At 37.1% G+C, this 21,811-nt stretch overlaps 1 protein-coding gene and 1 pseudogene across 8 annotated transcripts in view; one reads left to right on the top strand and one right to left on the bottom strand.

The window, feature by feature from the left end:
- Positions 1 to 21,811, bottom strand: part of IFT88 (intraflagellar transport 88) — a 133,356-nt gene that overhangs the window by 79,393 nt on the left and 32,152 nt on the right. For all 8 annotated transcript variants that reach the window (XM_045444086.1, XM_045444095.1, XM_045444103.1 and 5 more), the window contains 6 exons: positions 21,444 to 21,548; positions 19,449 to 19,551; positions 18,502 to 18,616; positions 16,456 to 16,687; positions 14,766 to 14,836; positions 5,112 to 5,198 (listed from right to left, as the gene is read on the bottom strand). In XM_045444086.1, the coding sequence (XP_045300042.1) occupies positions 5,112 to 5,198; positions 14,766 to 14,836; positions 16,456 to 16,687; positions 18,502 to 18,616; positions 19,449 to 19,551; positions 21,444 to 21,548 (713 nt within the window). The remainder of the gene's footprint in view (positions 1 to 5,111; positions 5,199 to 14,765; positions 14,837 to 16,455; positions 16,688 to 18,501; positions 18,617 to 19,448; positions 19,552 to 21,443; positions 21,549 to 21,811) is intronic.
- Positions 329 to 1,405, top strand: LOC123579960 (annotated as a pseudogene).

Genomic DNA, 21,811 nt, shown 5'->3' with positions numbered 1-21,811 from the left:
CAAGAATAAGAAAAGTAGGAATCAAAAAAGCAATAAAAACAAGTTCTCTGTAAATATCATCACTCAAGGGATTCACAAAATAAAGGGACGTAAAGTATGCCACCATATACCTAAAATGTAGAGAGGAGAAGAGTAAAGGATGGGTTCTGAGCCTGGATGGCTCAGTTGGTTGAGCATCCAACTCTTGATCTTAGCTTAGGTCATGATCTCACAATTCATGAGATTAAGCCCCACATCAGACTCTGCACTGACAGCATGGAGCCTGCTTGGGATTCTCTCTCTCTCCCTCATTCTCTGCCCCTCCTTGCTTGCACTCTCTTTCTCTCTCCCCTTCTCAAAATAAATAAATAAACTTAAAAAAAAAAGAATAGGTTCAAATTTAAGTGACCATCAACTTAATACAGACTGCCATATGAACAAGAAGTTATATACATACCTAACGGTAACCACAAGTCAAAACTACTAACAGATATACAGAAAATAAAAAGAAGAAGTCCAAGTATATGACTAAAGAAAGCCAAGTAATCATGAAAGAAGAGAGCAAGAGAAGAAAGGAATGGAGAAAAACTGTAAAAACAACCATAAAACATGTAACAAAATGGCAATAAATACATATGTATCAATAATTACTTTGAATGTAAATAGGCTAAACACTCCAATCAAAAGACAAAGTGTGATGGAGTGAATGAGAAAACAAGACCTACCTGGACATTACACGGATCCCAGACCTACACTGCCTAGAAAGAGCCTCATTTCAGACCTAAAGACACATGTGGATTGAAAGTGAAGGGATGCACACTCAGTGGCAGCCACTGTGGAGACTGGACTTTGCTCGTTCGTGCACCTTGCTCAGCCTCTCTGCAACCACGTCTGACAAACCCAGTATGACTGAGATTGAGAAATTCAATAAGTCAAAATTGAAGAAGATAAATGCAAGAGAAAACTCCACAGCCTTCAAAAGAAACAGCTAAACAGGAGACGCTAGCAGGTGAATCATGAGGCATGCACCACCAATATGCACTGTGCATTCCACAAGCACTGTCTTCTTATTTTACTTCTTTTAGCTGTTTAACTTTGTAAAATACAAAGAGGTGGGATCAAGTTTAAATGACTGTGTTGCCCTTTCCACATCAAAGAAGAGAACTACTGACAAGGAAGGCCATGCCTGCCTCTCCCATCTGTCTATCTGGCTAGCAGGGAAGGAAAAGAGTTTGCATTCTGGTAAGGAAGAAGCTGTGTAAAACAACAGTGAAATCTAGGGCATAAATCAAGCTGGTCCAAAGAATCCTGCAGGCTGTAAAATGTAGTTTAATCAGAGTGCCATTTTTTTTTTGCTCAAATGATTTTAATTAGTGGAATGCACAATTTTTTAAATATGCAAATAAAAAGTTTCAAAACATGAAAAGAAAAAAAAAGAAAGTGAAGAGATAGAGAAGAAGCATTTATCACTCAAATAGATGTGAAAAGAAAGCCGGGATAGCAATACTATTTATATCGGACAAAACAGATTTTAAAACAGAGATTGTAACAAAACACAAACAAGTACACTAAATAATAAGGGGACTTCAGCCAGGTCACGATCTCGCGGTCCGTGAGTTCGAGCCCCGCGTCGGGCTCTGGGCTGATGGCTCAGAGCCTGGAGCCTGTTTCCGATTCTGTGCCTCCCTCTCTCTGACCCTCCCCCGTTCATGCTCTGTCTCTCTCTCTGTCCCAAAAATAAATAAAACGTTGAAAAAAAAAAAATAATAATAATAAGGGGACAATCCAATAAGAAGATATAACAATTGTAGGGGCTCCTGGGTGTCTCAGTCGGTTAAGCGACCGACTTCGGCTCAGGTCATGATCTCATGGTCTGTGAGTTCGAGCCCCGTGTCAGGTTCTGTGCTGACAGATCAGAGCCTGGGGCCTGCTTCAGATTCTGTGTGTCTCTCTCTCTCTCTGACCCTCCCTCGTTCATGTTCTGTCTCTCTCTGTCTCAAAAATAAATAAACATTAAAACAAAAATTAAAAAAAAGAAGATAAAACAATTGTAAATATTTAGGCACCCAACGTAGAAGTACCCAAATACATAAAACAGTTAATAACAAACATAAAAAAGAAATAATTGATAGTAATTACATCAACAGACAGATCATCTAAACAGAAAATCAACAAGGAAACAATGGCTTTGAATGACACACTGGACCAGATGGACTTAACAGATATATTCATCCTAAAACAGCAGAACACACATTCTTTTCAAGTGACATGGAACATTTTCCAAAACAGATCACATATTACGCCATAAAACAAGTCTCCACAAATGCAAAAAGATCAAAGTCATTCCATGCATCTTTTCTGACCACAGTGCTATGAAATTAGAAATCAACCACAAGAAAAAAAATCTGGAAAGAACACAAATACATGCAGGTTAAATAACATGCTACTAAACAGTGAATAGGTCAAACAAGAAATCAAAGAGGAAATCAAAAACTACAAGGAGATAAATAAAAATGAAAACAAAATGATCCAAAATTTTTGGGATGAAGCAACAGAAGTTTATAAAGGGAAGTTTATAGGAATACAGACCTACCTGAAGAAAAATCTCAAATAAACAACCTAACCTTACACCTAAAGGAGCCAAAAAAAGAACAACAAACAACACCCAAAACCAGTAGAAGAAAGGAAATAATAAAGGTTAGAGCAGAAATAAATGAAATAGAAACTAAAAAAAACAAAAACAAAAAAATGCACACACACACACACAAACAATAGAACAGTTCAATGAAACTAGGAGCTAGTTCTTTGAAAAGATCAATAAAACTGATAAACCTTTAGCCAGACTCCTAAGGGGGAAAAAAAAAAAAAAAAAAGAGTACTCAAACAAATTCAGAAATGAAAAAGGAGAAATAACAACCCAACACCACAGAACTACAAAGGATTAAGAGAATATTATGAAAAATCATATGCCAACAAGTTGGACAACCTAAAAGAAATGGATAAATTCATAGAAACCTGCACCTCCCAAAACTGAATCAGGAAGAAACAAAATTTGAACAGCCCAATTACCAGCAAACAAAATTGAATCAGTAATCAAAAAACTCCCAACAAACAAAGGTTCTGGACCAGATGGCTTCACGGGTGAATTCTACCAAACATTTAAAGAAGAGTTAGTATCTATCCTTATCACCAACATCTATTCCAAAAAATAGAAGATGAAGGAAAATTTCCAAATTTGTTCTATGAGGTCTGCATTACCCTGATATCAAAACCAGATAAAGACATCACAAAAAAAGAGAAGTACAGGCCGATACCTCTGATGAATATAGATGCAAAAATCTTCAGCAAGATATTAGCAAACCCAATCCAACAGCACAGTAAAAAATCATTTAGGATGCCTGGGTGGCTCAGTTAAGCGTCTGACTTCAGTTCAGGTCATGATCTTGAAGTTCGTGGGTTCAAGACCCACAATAGGCTCTGTGCCCACAGCTCAGAGCCTGGAGCCTGCTTCAGATTCTGTGCCTCCCTTTCTCTCTGCCCCTCCCCTGCTCGCACTCTGTCTCTCTCTCTCTCTCTCTCAAAAATAAATAAACATTAAAAAAAAATCATTCACCATGTTCAAGTGGAATGTATTCCTGGGTTGCAAGGATGGCTCAATATTCGTAAATCAATCAACATGATACATCACATCAAAAAGAGAAAGGATAAAAACCATGCAATCATTTCAATAGATGCAGAAAAAGCAGACAGAAATGACTGTAATCCCCAAGATGACATTTAACACCAGGCCAGGACAGTAACCATCATACAGAAAATGGAGCAGAGAGAGAGAGATTCTGTAAGGGAGAACTCCCAAGAAAAACCTGAGGCCTCAACAGAAACAAACAATGCAAAAAAAGAGAGCCAGGCAACTGGAAATGCCAATAAAAACAAAACATCATGGATCACCTGTGAAGCCTCCAGTACAAATTAAACCAGGAAGACAATGTATTCCGAGGAATCAAATGGACTCCAAGTAAGAAACAGAATGGGTAAACATCTAAGAGATGATAAAAATATGCAGAAAGCATAAGTTATATCTAGCAAGGAAAAACATGAAAAGTAATTAGAAAACTAAAAAACAAAACCCAAGCTCACAGATACACAGAACAGTCTGGTGGTTGCCAGGGTGGAAGTAGGAAGAGGGTGAAATGGATGAAGGGGCTCAACAGGTACAAATTTCTAGTTTATAAGATAAAGTAAGGCATGGGATATAACACATAGCATAGTGATCATGGTTAATAATACAGTACTGCATGTTTGAAAGTTACTAAGATAGATCTCAAAAGTTCTCATCGTAAGAAAAAAAAAATCGTAACTATGTACAGTGACAAATGTTAACCAGACTTATTGTGATCACTTTGCAATACACACAAATTTCAAATCATTATGTTATATACCTGAAACTGATGTAATGTTACATGTAAATTATATCTCAATTAAAATAAAACAAAAACAGAAAGCAAGCAAGCTAAGACAATAATACTTCTGCACTTGACTCTGTAACTAGGTACATGTATCTTGAATTTTTAAAATTCTCTAAGACACAATATAGAAGAGGTCACAGACTGAGTCCATGATTGCTTGAAAGAACACAGAAAAAAGTTCCATGAGGGGTAACTTTGGGTTCCAAACAAAGATGTTCTACCCCTTAAAGATGTTCAGAAATGAAACAAATGAGTTGAATACCAGAAGACTCCAAGCAGAGATTAAATGGCTACCTATATGGGATGCTACAAAGGGATTCTTGTACTGGGTGGAAGAGTCACTACTCATTCAGCAAATGATCTAAGACTTTTCCGACTCTTCACTTCTATTTACGAAACAGGTTACACCAGGAGACAACAGCCCCTTTACATGTGAGAGCTATTCCTCAGGATAGGAAGTTTTACTTAAGAAATGACATGCGCAATAAGGAAAACTTTCACTTTTAGAATGCCCTATATAGATTTTGTCATAGAATATTATTTGCCTGATAAGTAGAAATAAACATTCATAATTACTCACGCTTCTAATAAAATTTTAAAATCAATAAAAGTATGTATTATAAAAACAACATAGCATCCAGTTATACTGAATTTCTTCTCTCTTACCAATCATAACCTACAGCAAAAGATGTTTCAATTACAGGAGCAATGAGTTTTGCAGCTGTCATGATGTATTTTTCTGCCATAGCTTTCCTGTATCAAAGAAACAAAAAAGTATTGTTTAGAAACATGGTATAGAGAGCTTGGATTTTTTTAAGCATAAACATTGTCTGTCAAAGCTAACATACCATCAAAGTCTACTAGATGGACAGCTACACTAGAAATCTGTCCGTAAGTCAGGTTGACAACCATGGCTACGAAATGGGACTAGCAAGGCATGACTGCCTTCTGGACCAAATTTAACTTTTTTTTTAATTAAAAAAAATTTTTTTTGAATGTTTATTTATTTTTGAGAGAAAGAGAGACAGAGCATGAGCGGGGAAGGGGCAGAGAGGGAGACACAGAATCCGAAGCAGGCTCCAGGCTCTGAGCTGTCAGCACGGAGCCCGACGCGGGGCTCCAACTCACGAGCCGTGAGATCACGACCTGAGCCAAAGTCGGACGCTCAACCGACTGAGCCACCCAGGCGCCCCAACTCTTTCTTTTTTTTCAGTGCATGCCGACAAATCAAAAAGAAACACTGGAGGAGCACAAAGCTCTGCAGCTGAAGCTATATAACTGCACTGTCCATGGCCATGAACGGAGAGGGTAAAAATGACCACTGAAGAAGAGTGTGTACGGTAAATGGTAAAACTGAATTACTACATGTCTCCACAGATTTGTCTAATCTGTACCTTTCATATAAATGGAATCATAGATATACAGTCTTTTGTGACTGCCTCCTTTATTTATCATGTTTTCAGGGTTCGTGTTTATTGTAGCATGTATTGGTCCTTCATTTCTTTTTGTGGCCAAATAATATTCCATTATATGGATAGACTATATATTCTTTATCCATTTAACAGTTGTGGACATTGGGTTGTTTCTACTTTTTGGATTTTATAAATGCTGCTTCTATGAACATTTGTGTGAAGTTACTGTGTGAATGTATGCTCTAATCACCTAAGAAGAGAAACTGCTGGGTTAAGTATGAGGAACTTTTGCTGAAGAACCTTTGCAGGAACTTCCAAACTGTTTTCCAAAGCGGCTGTAGCATTTTACATTCCTGCCACCAGCATGCAAGATTTCGATTTCTCCACATCCTCACCAACATGTGCTATTATCTGTCTTTTGATTACAGTCATACAAGTGGGTATGAATTGGTACCTGGTTGAGGTTTTGAATTGCATTTTCCTAAGTATAGGAGTTAACACATCTTTTCAAGTGCTTACTGGGCATTTGCATACCTAGTTTGAAGAAATGTCTACTCAGATCCTTTGTATGTTTTTAATTGGGTTATTGGCCGTTTTATTATTGAGTTAGAAGAGTTCTTTTTATATTGGAGAAATAAGTCCCTTCTTGGATACATGGTTTGCAAAAATTTTCTCCCATTCAGTGGGCTGTCTTTCACTTTCTTGATGGTGTCCATTGAAGAACAAAAGTTTTAATTGTGATGAAGTCCAATTTACCTATTTTTTTTTTCCTTTTGGTGTGCTTTTGGTGTCGTATCTAAGAAGTCACTGCCTAACACAAGATCAGTAATAATTACTTGTTTTTTCCTAACTGTTCTAGCTCTTATAGTTAGGTCTATGATCTATTTTAAAGTAATTTTTGTGTACGGTGTGAGAGAGGCACAACTTCATTCTCTCCCATGAGGATATTCAATTGTCCCAGCACCATTCGTTGAAAAGACTATCTTTTCCCCCATCGAATTGTCCTGGCGCTTTTGTTAATTATAAATACAAGAGCTTATTTCTGGACTCTCAATTCTATCCTGATTTCTATGTCTATCTTTACGCTAACTAGCATAAAGTACTACCACGCTTGTTTGGGGTAGCTTTCTAGTATAAGCCCTCCAACTTGGCTCTTCATTTTTCAACCTGTTTTGGCTAGTTTGGATCCGTTATATTTCCATATGAGTTTTAGGATCAACTTGTCACTTTCTAAAAACCAATGCTCGGATTTTGATATGGATTACACTGCATCTGTAAAATAATTTGGGGAGGACTGCCATCATAACATTAAGTGCCTACCCACAAAAATGGGAGGTCTTCCCATTGACCTAGCATATCCTTCAACAAAGTCTTATAGTTTTCAGAGTATAAATTTTACATTTCATTTGTTAATATTATTCCTAATTATTTTTTATGCTACTGTAAATGCAATGACGAGTTTATTTTTGGATACTTCACTGGTAGTATATAGTACATCAATATAGTATTGATGCTTATATTTTGATCTCTTACTCTACAAGCTTGCTGAACCTACTAGTTGTAATTGTTTTTTTAGTGGATTCTAAAATTTTATGTAGGATATTCCATGTATAAGATCATGTGGTCTCTAAACAGACATAGTTTTACTTTTCTTTCCAATCTGGATGTCTCTTACTGCATTTTCTTGCCTAATTTCCATAGTTAGAACCCCTAGTGCAATGTTGAATAGAATTGGTAAGACTGAATAATATCTTGTTTCTGTTTCCTTATCTTGTTTCTGATCTAGGGGGGAAAGCATTTAGTCCTTCACCATTAAATATTATGTCAAACTGTGGGTTCTTCATAAATGTCCTTTATCAGATTGAGGAACTTCCTTTCTACTTCTAGCCTCTTGAGGTTTGTTTTGTTTGTTTAGCATCAAAGCACCTAGATTTTATCAAAAACATTTTTAAAATTTATTTATTTAAATTCAAGTTAGTTAACATACCGTGGAGTATTGGTTTCAGGAGTAGAATTTAGTGGTTCATCACTTACATACGACACCCAGTACTCATCCAAACAAGTGTCCTCCTTAATGCCCATCACCCATTTAGCCCAGCCCCCCCACCCACCCTCTAGAAACCCTCAGTTTGTTTTTAAGAGTCTCTAAAGGTTTGCCTCCTTCTGTTTTGTTTTTTTTTTTTAAGTTTATTTCTTTTGAGAGAGCGAGAGAGCGAGAGCGCATGCACAAGCAGGGGACGGGCAGCAAGAGGGAGGAGGAGAGAATCCCAAGCAGGGATTCCCAATGAAGGGCTTGAACTCACAAGCCATGAGATCATAACCCGAGTGGAAATCAAGAGTCGGATGCTCAACCGACTGAGCCACCCAGGCGCTCCTCTGTTTTTATTTTTCCTTCCCTTCACCTATGTTTACCTGTTTTATTTCCTAAATTCCACACGAATGAAATCATATTTGTCTTTCTCTGACTTATTCTGCTTGGCATAACACTCTCTAGTTCCATCCACATTGCTGCAAATGGCAAGATTTCATTCTTTTTTATCTTCTTTATCCGTTCTTCAGTCGATAAACATTGGGTTCTTTCCATAATTTGGCTAATTGTTGATAGCACTGCTATAAACACTGGGGTGCAGGTGCCCCTTCAAATCAGCATTTCTGTATCCTTTAGATAAATGCCTAGTAGTGCAATTGCTACCCTAAGGGGCAGTTCTACTTCACATTTTTTGAGGAACCTCCATACTGTTTTCCAGAGTGGCTGCACCAATTTGCATTCCCACCAACAGAACAAAAGCGTTCCCCTTTCTCTGCATCCTCACCAACATCTGTTATTTTCTGAGTTAATTTTAGCCATTCTCACAGGTGTGAGGTGGCATCTCATTGGGGTTTTGATTTGTGTTTCCCTGATGATGAATGATCTTGAGTATCTTTTCATGTGTTTGTTAGCCATCTGGACGTCTTCTTTGGTAAAGTGTTCATTCGTGTCTTTGGTTCATTTCTTGACAGGATTATTTGTTTTTTGGGTGTTGAGTTTGGTAAGTTCTTTATAGATTTTTGATACTAACCCTGTATCTGGTGTGTCTAATATCTTCTCCCATATTCTTGCTAACATCTTCTCCCATTCCATCAGTTGCCTTTTAGTTTTGTTGGTTTCCTTCACTGTGCAGAAGCTTTTTTAACTTTTTAAAAATTTATTTGAAGAGAGAGAGTTTGTACACATGTGGAGGAGAGGCAGAGAGAAAGACAGAGAGAGAATCCCAAGCAGGCTCAGTGCTGTCGGCACAGCATCCGATGTAAGGCTTGATCTCACAACTGTGAGATCATGACCTGAGCAGAAACCAAGAGTCGGATGTTTAACTGAATGAGCCACCCAGGCGCCTCCAGAAGCTTTTTATCTTGATGAGGTCCCAGTAGTTCATTTTCCCTTGCCTCCAGAGACAGGTCTAGTAGAAGTTGCTGCAGCCAAAGTCAAAGAGGTTGTTGCCTTGTTTTCTCCTGTAGGATTTTGATGGTTTCCTGTCTCACATTTAGGTCATTCATCCATTTTAAATTTGTCTATGGTGCAAGAAAGTGGTCCAGATTCATTCTTCTGCAGGTCGCTGTCCAGTTTTCCCAACATCATTTGCTGAAGATACTCCACTGGATATTCTTTCCTGCTTTGTCAAAGATTAATTGGCCATACACTGTGGTCCACTTCTGGGTTCTCTATTCTGTTCCACTGACCTACATGCATCTGTTTTTGTGCCAGTACCATACTGTCTTGATGATTACAGGTTTGTAATGCAATTTGAAGTCCAGAATTGTGATGCCTCCAGTTTGCGTTTTCTTTTTCAACGTAACTTTGGCTATTTGGTGTCTTTTTTGGTTCCATACAAATTTTAGGTTTGTTCTAGCTACGTGAAGAATGCTGGTGTTTCTGTGACAGGGATCGCATTGAATGTGTAGATTGCATTTGGTAGTATAGACAATTTAACAATATTTGTTCTTCCAATCCATGAGCATGGGATGTTTCTCCATTTCTTTGTGTCTTCTTTAATTTCTTATACAAGCTTTCTATAGTTTTTAGCGTGCAGATCTTTTACCTCTTTGGTTAGGTTTATTCCTAGGTATTCTATGGCTTTTGGTGCAATTGTAAATGGGATCGATTCCTTGGTTTCTCTTTCTGCTGCTTCATTATTGGTGTACAGAAATGCAACTGATTTTCGTACGTTGATTTTATATTCTGCAATTTTGCTGAATTCATGTCTCAATTCTAGGAGTCTTTTGGGTTTTCCACATAGAGTATCATGTCATCTGTCAAGAGTGAAAGTTTGACTTCTTTCTTGCCGATTTGTATGCCTTTTCTTTTTGTTGTCTGATTGCCGAGGCTAGGACTTCCAGGACTATGTTGAACAACAGTGGTGACAGCGGACATCCTTGTTGTGTTCCTGACCTGAGGGGGGAAGCTATCAGTTCTTCCCTACTGAGGATATTATCTGAGGGTCTTTCATACATAGGCTTTAGAATGTTGAGATATATTCCTTCTATCCCTACCTTCTTGAGGGTTTTTATCCAGAATGGATGCTGTATTTTGTCAAATGCTTTTTCTGCATCTACTGAGAGGATCATATGGTTCTTATCCTTTCTTTTATTAATGTGGTATATCACATTGATTGATTTGCAAATATTGAACCAGCCCTGTAGCCCAGGAATAAATCCCACTTGATCTTTTTCTTTGGTTTAAACTGAGATGATGATGTGGTTTTGTCCTCTATTCTATTGATATCCTTTATTATACTCATTGTTTTTTAGATCTGTTTTTTTTTTTTTTTTTTTTTTTTTTGTCTTATTTTGGTATCAGGGGAATACTAGCCCCATAAAATGAACTATCTTCTGGAATAAACTGTATAGAACTGATGTTAATTCCTAGAACTCCCTAGTAAAACCATATGGGCCTGGAGATCTCTTTTTGGGGTGTTTCAAAATTACAAATTAAATCACATTAGGTGAGTTGTGGTCATTTGTGTTTTTCCAGAGAGTGGTCCCATTCTGTCCAAGCTGTCAACTTTATGGGTACAGGGTTGCTTGTAGTATTCCCTTATTATCTTTTTTTAAATTTTTTTTTTTCAACGTTTATTTATTTTTGGGACAGAGAGAGACAGAGCATGAACGGGGGAGGGGCAGAGAGAGAGGGAAACACAGAATCGGAAACAGGCTCCAGGCTCTGAGCCATCAGCCCAGAGCCTGACGCGGGGCTCGAACTCACGGACCGCAAGATCGTGACCTGGCTGAAGTCGGACGCTTAACCGACTGCGCCACCCAGGCGCCCCGACCTTATTATCTTTTTTGATGTCTGCTAAGTCTGTAGAGATAGATCCTGTTTTGTTCCTGATACCGGTAATTTGTGTCTTCTCTATTTTTTGTCAGTTTTGCTGTAAGTTTCTCAATTTTATTGATCTATTCAAAGAATCAGCTCTGTGTTTCATTGCTATTTCTTTTTTTCAATGTTAATGATTTCTGTTATTATTTCTTCCTTTGGCTGATTTTGCTTTTCTTTTTCTAGTTTATTAATGTGACAGCTAGAGTATTAATTTAAGGCTTTTCCACTATCATTCTAATTGCTTTCGCTTATGTGTTGTTTTTCTTTGTCTTCTTTCAAGCCTTTTTATCTTTAATTTTCAGAAGTTTAATCATAATGTATCTTCACGTGGATTTCCTTGGGTTTACTCTTTTTGGTATTAATCATTTTTTGTATCGTACACTTATTTCTCTCGTCAAATTTGGGGAATTTTATCAGCCACTATTTCTTTAGCCCAATCTCTTTCTCCTCTCCATCCAAGACACAGATAATGCGAATGGCAGGTCTTTTGTTATAGTCCCAGATATCACTTAGGCTCTCTTCATTTCTGGTTTTTGGTCTATTTTCTCTCTGTTGTTCAGACTGGGTAATTTCCATTTTTCATCTTCCAGTTCACTGAATCTTTCCATTTCCCTTTTATTTTCCTGTGGAGCCCATCCACTAGGCTTTTTATTTGAATTATTGTATTTTTCAAAAAAGTTAAAATTTGCCATTTGGTGCTATATATTTGCAGAGACTTCTTTTCTGAGGGTTTTTACTTTTAAATTTGCTTTAAGCATGCTCATAGTTGCTTGCTGAAGCATTTGTATCACGTTTGCTTTGCCAGATAATTCTAACATCTTTGTCCTAATAATAGTGGCATCTATTGATTAGATTTTTCATTCATTTGGTTTGAAATCATCCTACTTCCTTATGATGAGTGATTCTTGATCAAAACTTGGACATTACATGGAGCGCATGGGTGGCTCAGTCAGGTAAGTGTCCAACTTTGGCTCAAGTTACGATCTTGTGCTTTGTGAGTTCGAGCCCCACATCAGGCTCTCTGCTGTCAGTGCGAAGCCCGCTTCAGATCCTCTGTCTCTCTCTGCCTCTCCCCTACTCACACTCTCGGTCTCTCTCAAAAATTAAAACATTAAAAAAAAGCTTGGATATTTCTACATTATAAAACTCTGAATTTTTATTTAAGTCTGTTTTAGCTGCTTTCTTGACACTGCTCTAGCAGGGGGAGAAGAGACACCATCTTATGAGTGCCAGATAATAGATGTCCAGGCTTCCCCACATGGCCCTTTTTGATACTCGAGGCAGGAAGAAGTCCTTGTTTCTGCTGGATGGGGTAGGAGTTCCTGCTTCTACCACGGTCCCTATTGACACCATAGTGGGGTGGCCTTGTTACCACTGAGTGATGATGAAAGTTTTGATTCTCCACCATTTTCTCCGATACCAGAGAGAGGGGAAGGAGTGCTTCATTACTCTGATGGAGTAGAATTCCAGGCTCCCCATGTGCTATCTGCTGAAACCAAAGACTGCTGGGACTCATTAAGGGTCTGTGGAGATTAAAGTCCTGGCTCCCTACCTGGTCTTTTGGGATATGGAGTGTCTCCTTACAGCCTTTTCAGAGTGGGAAGCCAGGCTCCCACTTGACTTTTGTTGGCAGGCACAGGAGTGGGGCCGTAGTTTGTGTGCGCAGTATTTGTCTAAAAGTTTTCAGTCTTGATAGACTGTTCCTTTCCTTGTCCTCTGGCTAGAAAATTGGGCTTTTCTTGGGGCTTTTTGTTTGTTTTTAAAAATATACCCACTGATGTTTTCTAACTGGCAATTTCTTCACATACAAGTCTGGGAAAGATGAGGGGACTCACTGCCATGTTGTTCCTCAGGTCTTGAGGTCCTTTGCTGATCTGCCCTCTTCTCTCCACCTTTCTTCTTGTCTTTGTTTTATACATAATTTCCAAGGTTTTCATTTGTATTTAGTGGGAATAACAGGGAAAACTATGTCTACTCATCTTCCCAGAAGAAGTCAGTTGTTTTTAATGCTAAACTAATTTTTTAAGTTCGAGAGTGAGAGAGAGAGAGGGAGAGAGAGAGAGAGAGAATACATGTGTGAGAGGGGGAGGTGCAGAGAGAGGGAGAAAAAGACTTCCATGCAGCTGTACTGTCAGTGCAGAGCCTGATATGGAGCTCAATCTCAACAAACTGTGAGATCGTGACCTGAGCTGAAATCAGGAGTCAGACAGACGCTTAACCAACTGAGCCACCCAGGCACCCCTAAACTAATATTTAAAGTTAAACTAATTTCTGGGGTACCTGGGTGGCTCAGTCGGTTGAGTGTCCGACTTTGGCTCAGGTCATGATCTCACAGTTTGTGAGTTTGAGCCCCGCGTCGGACTCTGTGCTGACAGCTCAGGGCCTGGAGCCTGCTTCGGATTCTGTGTCTCCCTTTCTCTCTGCCCCTTAGCCTCCTCATGTTCTGTCTCTCTCTCTTAAAAATAACATAAAAACATAAAAAAAATTTTTTTAATTAAACTAATTTCTAAAAATTAAGGGCCTTCCACGCATATGATGAAATCTTATTCAGCCTTATAAAAGAAGGAAATCCTATCACATGCTACAGCATGGAAGGACCTTGTAGACATTATAAGTGTACTATAATTTCATTTACATGAGGAAAACAAAGCAAATTCATAGTAACAGAAAGGAGAACGGTGGGTGTTTGGTGCTGGGGGCAGGACCCGGAGAAATGTGGTTCAATGGGTAGAGATGTAGATTACGAAGATACAAAGAGTTCTGGGGTGAAATAAGTGAAGGGGATTAAGAGTACACATCGTGGTGAGCACTGAGGGATGTACAGGATTGTTGAATCGCTATATTGTATACCTGAAACTAATATAACATTAATTACACTGGAATTACAAATAAATAAGTAAATAAAAATAATTTAAAAAATTAAAAAATAGATTTAGCATATGACCCAATACCTACACACACGAGTTCTGAAGACTGGTTATAAAACGTGAATGCATTTAACACTACCAAACCATGAAGTCTTTCTTATGCATCATGATTAAGATGGTAAATTTTATGCTATGTGTATTTTACCACAATTTAAAAAATTAAAGGCTCTCTATTGTGTGATATACTTCTAATATACCTGTTGCATGTTCAATACATATTAGAACTTTCAAACCATAGTTGGCAGAGTCTAGGTACCATACTGGAGGAAGGAAGAAAAAAGTACAATTTTGTCTTTGGGAGTTGAAATTTAATTGGGAAGCTGGACAAAAATACATAAAGATACAATTTTTTAAAGAAAGGTAGTATAAACAAAGTTGCAACATTGCACCAAATGCAGAGGAGAAGTGAATTACAAGAAAATAGTAAGAGTAACTGGGTAAGAATAACTGGGGTCAGCCTGAGGACTGTGATTACTTAGGAGAAAAGAGAATCTAGTAATGTACAGAATTGGTGAAACAATAGCACTATTTAATATACTGAATATAACAAGTCTTGAGAGAAATAATCAGAATGTATATTTAACTCATAAAAATTAAACCTATGTTACTAAAGTGTGCAAAATATTACCGTTCACGTTCCATTTGCCTTAGATGATCATTTTTTATAGCTTCAATTACTAAGTTAGTATGTGGATCATCCTGGGAAAATAAAATCGGGAAAAAAGTGATTAATTCAGAAGCAAATACTGAGAACTTGGATTTCTTTTTTTTTTTTTTTTTTTTTAATTTTTTTTTAATGTGTATTCATTTTTGAGAGACAGAGAGAGACAGACCATGAGCGGGGAAGGGGCAAGAGAAAGAGGGAGACACAGAATCCGAAGCAGGCTCCAGGCTCCGAGCTATCAGCACAAGCCCGAGGCGGGGCGTGAACTCACGAACTGTGAGATCATGACCCGAGCCGAAGCCGGACATGAGCCACCCAGGTGCCCCTAAGAGCTGAACCGACTGAGCCACCCAGGTGCCCCTAAGAGCTTGGATTTCTAACCAACCACACCACTAAGTTAGTTAGTAGAGTAAATTAATCTTTCTCAACTGTTTTCCCTTATGTAAAGTAGAACTTTTCTTATTCCTGATTATCTATCACATTCTCCTTGAACTAACAGATTCTGAGCAGCTGATAAAAGGTCAGGCCGCATAGAACAGGACCAAGTACACAGAAGCTGTGTGATATTATAAATTCTAAACTCAAATGTAAATGATTAAATGATCATCAAATTACTTAGTAATCCATATCTCTACTCTTTATTAAAAATACATTTTTTCACAACATAAATTTCTTCTCAATAAAAACAATACATATAATTAATGGTTACATAGCACATGCTATGTTCCAGGTACTGTTTTAAGCATTTCACTTGCATTATCTCACTTAATCCTCACAACCCTATAAAGTAGGTTATTATAATTTCCTGTATTGTATATAAAGAACTGAGGCATAAGAAGAGTTAAGTATTGTATGGTGCAGCCAACAGCTAGGCGGTAATACCCGTACAATCTATGAAGAAATCTATTAATTCAATTTATGAAATTGTCATTATTCTCTTATTTTTGATCTATAAATACAGGCAATTTCATACTGTTTGGTTTAATAGAAAATAATATGGCAGCATACCAATAATTTATATGTAAAACTCTGGAAAATATTTTAAAAACATTAAGAAAAATCATCTCACTCCCTGGAAACTATTGTTTCTATTTTGGTGTATTTCCTTTCAGTTTGTGTTCATGTATGGGTGTGTGTATATCTTTTTTTTTCATTTGGGTTTTCATTTAACGTTATATAATATTTCCTCAGGTCTTTGAAAATACGATTTTTTTATTATGCTCTACCCTATGCATAAGGAACTACTTCTTTTCATTTGTGATATATTTAGTATAGTTTGAGCTTCCTCTGTTCATAAATGACTGAAAAAAATAGTAAAAAAAGCAAGGATTTAGGGGTTCCTTGGTCAAGATATTATACTTAAGGAATGACACGTAATCATATTTTTGTAAGATTTTCCCTTTTTTCAATAAAATTGTAAAGTCAGTTTTAACCATAATCTCTAGCCCTATTTCAACAGAGTCCCATTCTCAACCATTTAATTTAAGTAACAAATGAAACTGGTAAAAGCACATTAATTAAATTTGATTAATTAAAACACATTAATACAGGGCCAGGAGAAACCTAAAAAGTCATCCATCTAACTTTCATTTCTGGAAACAGAAAAGCACGGACAACTAACAGCTAGCTACACAGCAGTTATCTTCATACTCACACTTGGTGAGATATATTTATCATCTTCATCAATTTCTAATGGAACCGCAATCAATTTTTGGAACGCCTTCTTCATTTTGTCTCGATCTCCAACAGCAAAGTAACTAAGAATTAGGTTGAAGCCTGCCTTCAGATTTGGTGCCAGACTCATTATGTGCTCAAACGAATGAATGGCATCTGAATATTGACCAGTTTTAATAAACGTAACACCAATGTTCTGCATGATTTTAATCCTAAAGGAAAAGAAACATGGATGAGTTTAAAAGTCTAATGTGTTTAGTACAGTAGTCAAGACACTCCACAGAGAGTATCCTTTCTTTCCCACTTTTGCTTTGTCTTGTTAAAGCTTTACTGAAGTTTAACTTACCTAAGTTCACTTGTTTTAACTATACAATTCAGTGATTGCCGCTATATCTACACAGCTGTGAATATATTAACTCATCTCCATTATCCTAAAAAGAGAATCTGTGCTCATTAGCAGCCACTCCCCATTCTCACTTCCTGCCCTAGGCAATCATTAACCTACTTTCTCTCTCTCTGGATTTGCCTTTTCTAAACATTGCATATAAATGGGGGTCATATAATATACAGTATTTTATACCTGGCTTCTTTTAATTAGCATAATCTTTTGAAGGTTCCTCCATTCTTAGCATCTATCAGTTCTCTATTCCTTTTATATTTGCAAATAGTATTCCATAATATGAATACACCACATTTTATATACCCATTGCCTACTTGGCAGACATTTGACTGTTTCCACTTTTGGGCTATTAGGAATAATGCTATGAACATTCACATACAATCTTTTGTAACAGCATGTTTTCATTTCTCTTGGATATATACCTGGGAGTTGAATTACCGGTCCACTGGTAAATTTGTGTTCAACTTTCTAAGAAATTCCATACTTATTTTCCAAACTGGCTGTACTATTTTATATACCCCAATGTATGAGGTTTCCAATTTCTCTACATCCTCTTCAAAACTTGTTGTCAGTCTTTTGAAGTTATAGCCATTAGAATGAATGTAATCCCATCTTATTTCTAACTACTCCTCAATATAATACCTCTGTTTCAATTAAATTCATTTATTCTGATCAGATCATGAATACTGTTATTTCCTTGACTCTTCTCGATTTTCCCTTTGTCTGGAATATTACCCTTTTTCTCTTCCTCACTTAAATAACCTGTCACAAGTACACCTTTCTTGAGCGCTCTTGTTCTTACCATCAGCTCCTTAACTTAGTTACTACAGCACCTCTTGATTATTGATAACTAAGCACTTGACATAAGCTATCCTACAATGCTCAAAGCCTTGGGCTCACCTGTGTTAAAAGTGCCTAAGGGCATTGTGTCCTAGAAGCTAGATATTTCCCAATGATAATGATGCACTGTTCAGAAACAAATAATCATTAAAGGTGGCATTTACAAATTAACTTTCACAGAGGAACTGTACTAAGTGCCTAGGGACAATTATGACCGGTAAATATCCTGAAAACTTTCTATGCTCTCAAGGTTATTACCAGACCATAAGGTAATTTACTGTTTCTGCTCTTGAAATATGGTAGGAATAGAATATATCTCAGCTTCCTCCTCCTATCCCCTCTTCTAAGATTCAAATGCAATCTCTTCCTTTCATTGTTTCATTTGCAATCTACAGCAAGAATATATGGTGGTCTTAATTTCTAGCCTTTTAGAAATTAAAACATTCTAAAGTCTATTATATTCTAAAGCAGTGTTTTGATTCTGTGTTGGCAGTGACTTATTTGCTGCTAATGGCCTGCTGGGTTACCCACTATATAGGCCAATTAGCTCAGTTTTATTTCAGTTGATTACATATTATATCTTTAACCTTTAACTTGTCATTACACAAATGTGTGCAAGTAGTCAGAAGGGGAATAGACCAAAATACTACAGACACAACATAAATCTAACACCTCACATGTACAAACACCTCAAAATATTCAACCCACTGACAACAGGTCATTAGCGTTATCTTGTTTCTGAAAATAACACTTAAATTTCACCAAGTCATCACTATGTAAACTTACCTCATTTCTTTATGGACGCTTGGAATTTGATCTAGTGCCATTCGGTAGAATTTAATGGCTTTGGAATAATTTCTTTGCTTTAAATAAATATTTCCCATATTCACTTTCAATCTTCCTAATTAAAAAAACAATGAATATATAATATTCTATTTTCTTCATTTTTTCTCTATTTCAGATGACCTTAATTCATGTTCTTTGAAGTTTTTCTCAAGTTATGAAGCTTCAGACACTACCTAAAATTCTCACTTTAAAACAGTTACACTATTTTCGTATACCTACACACCAATCTTCTGTGAGGAAATGGAACTTAAGACAGATGGAGCCCTGAAAATATGGCTGGAGAACAAGTGATTTACATTGTAAAACTGGAATTGTGTTATTTTGTAAAAAATGGGATTTTAAAATTAAACTCAATAATGCCACACACATTTTAATATATTAAAGAAAATGATATTCTGATATTCTGATAACTTTAATACAACTACCAAAAAATTACACATATATGCTACTAAACTATAGTCTCTTGGGGATAAATTTATAAGTGAAAGCATGTTTGATGGGATTGCCCTGGCTCATTCTACCTGTGATGACAGAATATATTTTTTGTTTACTATTAGGCAATCTATCTCATACCAACTGTATTTCTTCATTTGTATTTATGTAGATTATGTAGATTTTCATATAAGTAGTATCTTTAAGTAGGACACTTCTTTATAAACACAAATTTGTTTAGAGCATAGATTATATAAGGAAACAAAGTGGGGAAATGTAAATTAACACTACAAAAAAACTGTATTTGGGGTGCCTGACTGGCTCGGTCAGTGCAGCACATGACTTCTAATCTCGAGGTTGTGAGTTTGAGCCCCACGTTGGGTGCAGAAATTACTTCGACAAACTCAAAAGAAAAAGAACTATATTTATTGGGCAAACTGACTATATACACTCACCTGCATTGCTAAACATCTTATTTTTCACTATAACTTGGTATGTATTTAGTGCTTCAGCATACATTTCATTCGCTGAATATTGACTGGCCAAGTTGAAAAGAACCTAAGGGAAAAAACAAGGCAAAAAGACACATACTGACCATTTTAGGCCCTTTTGCCTATAATCTTTTAAGAGATTAACATCCTATACCTAACAAAACTAGATGCCTGTATCAAGATACTCCACTAGTGAGGAAGTAAAGCATACAGAGAAATATCTTGCATTCCAAATGAACGAGAACATTAAGATAAGCATAGCTGTCCTCCAAACTGCACCTTAATTTTCTAAGTATTCCTTCTAATTTAGGTAGTATTTGCCATCCATTAATCTCAGGAAGACCTACAAAGAATAAACATGTATTGTTAATGTTGCTGGTAATAAAGGGAATAAGCAAGGTACTGAGCCAAATTTTCTTCGTAAATAAAAACATTCGTAACATTATGTGGAAATGTCTTAAACCTTCGTTTGTGCACTTCTTTATATGCAAAACTGTAAAAAGTACTTCTCTGTATGCAAAATTATAATTTAAGTCACTAAGTTATATAAAATTATTTTCCCACAGGTAAAAAAAATCACTAGAAATTACTCCCCCATCTAAAGATTTCATGAAATTTAAAAATATTAGCTATCAAGAACGAACATCTAAAAATTCCTATTCAGTTTCAAATGTCCTTTTTTTTCCATATGTTTGGCAAATGAACATTTTTCCCACTAAAAATACACCCTTTTAAAATAGTGGTATAAACATCAAGGAAGTCTTTTAAGAATTAAAAAAATCTTGGGGCACCTGGGTGGCTCAGTCAGTTAAGCATCTGACTTTGGCTCAGGTCATGATCTCACGGTTCGTGGGTTCGAGCCCCGCATCCGGCTCTGTGCTGACAGCCCAGAGTCTGGAGCTTGCTTCAGATTCTGTGTCTCTCTCTCTCTCTCTCTCTCTCTCTCTCTCTGCCCCTCCCCCATTCACATTCTCTCTCTCTCTCTCTCTCTCGCTCTCTCTCAAAAAATAAACATTAAAAAAAAATTTTTTTTTAATCTTGTAAGAAATTAGTTTTTGTTGTTTTTCACTACCCTCACAGAACATTGTATTATTTGCCTAGTTGGAAGTTCTTAAGAATCATAGACCAAAAGTCCACATTAAAATCTCATTAAAATAACCACACTAGGGGCGCCTGGGTGGCGCAGTCGGTTAAGCGTCCGACTTCAGCCAGGTCACGATCTCGCGGTCCGTGAGTTCGAGCCCCGCGTCAGGCTCTGGGCTGATGGCTCAGAGCCTGGAGCCTGTTTCCGATTCTGTGTCTCCCTCTCTCTCTGCCCCTCCCCCGTTCATGCTCTGTCTCTCTCTGTCCCAAAAATAAATAAAAACGTTGAAAAAAAAAATTTACAAAAAAATAACCACACTAAATACAGAGCATAAACATTAGCAATCTTCCAGAAATAGAGTCATTGGGTGGTAAGCCTGTGGATACTAAGTTACTAAAAACAACTAATTAACTAAATAAATAAAAAAAAAAGATCTTTGCACAAACCTAAGAGTAAGAGTGCCTCATGAACTTTATAAAGATTATTATTAATCTAACTCTGGGCACCTGAGGTCCAATAAGATTTAAAACACAGGGGAGGGGCACCTGGGTGGCGCAGTCGGTTAAGCGTCCGACTTCAGCCAGGTCACGATCTCACGGTCCGGGAGTTCGAGCCCCGCGTCAGGCTCTGGGCTGATGGCTCAGAGCCTGGAGCCTGTTTCTGATTCTGTGTCTCTCTCTCTCTCTGCCCCTGCCCCGTTCGTGCTCTGTCTCTCTCTGTCCCAAAAATAAATAAACGTTGAAAAAAAAAAAAATTAAAAAAAAAAAAAAAAACACAGGGGAAAAAAAAACCCTAAAGACAAAAGGAAAAAGACTTTTGGAATCTACAAATCCTAGCCAAAATAATTTCACTCAATAGGTATTTCTCATACTTACTGAGTAAGTTAAATCCAAATTGATATTTTCTGGAGTTGTAACTTGTTCTCGTTGTCTCACCAAGATTCTCTCCTTTCTTCCTGCATCTTTTGCCTTTTCTAAGGCCTGAAATCAAGTTGATACTTTGTCAATTCCTTTAAGCATTCATTATGAGTATTTTATGCATTTGGGAGGTATCTGCACGAAACTGGGTTGTACTCTTTTGAAAACAAAAGAACCCAGAGTATTTGTTTAAAGTGGAGCTCACCCTAATAAAAATGTCATGTATCTTCCCTTCTGCCCTCAAAAGAAGTATGTGACAGATAAAATGGAGAGTTTATTAGCCCCAAGTCAAGTTTCTTTATCACCATCCCTTCCACCACCATTTA

This window comes from Leopardus geoffroyi, chromosome A1 (assembly GCF_018350155.1).
Source record: "Leopardus geoffroyi isolate Oge1 chromosome A1, O.geoffroyi_Oge1_pat1.0, whole genome shotgun sequence".
NCBI classification, from domain to species: domain Eukaryota; kingdom Metazoa; phylum Chordata; class Mammalia; order Carnivora; family Felidae; genus Leopardus; species Leopardus geoffroyi.
This window is presented reverse-complemented; position numbering and strand designations above follow the sequence as displayed.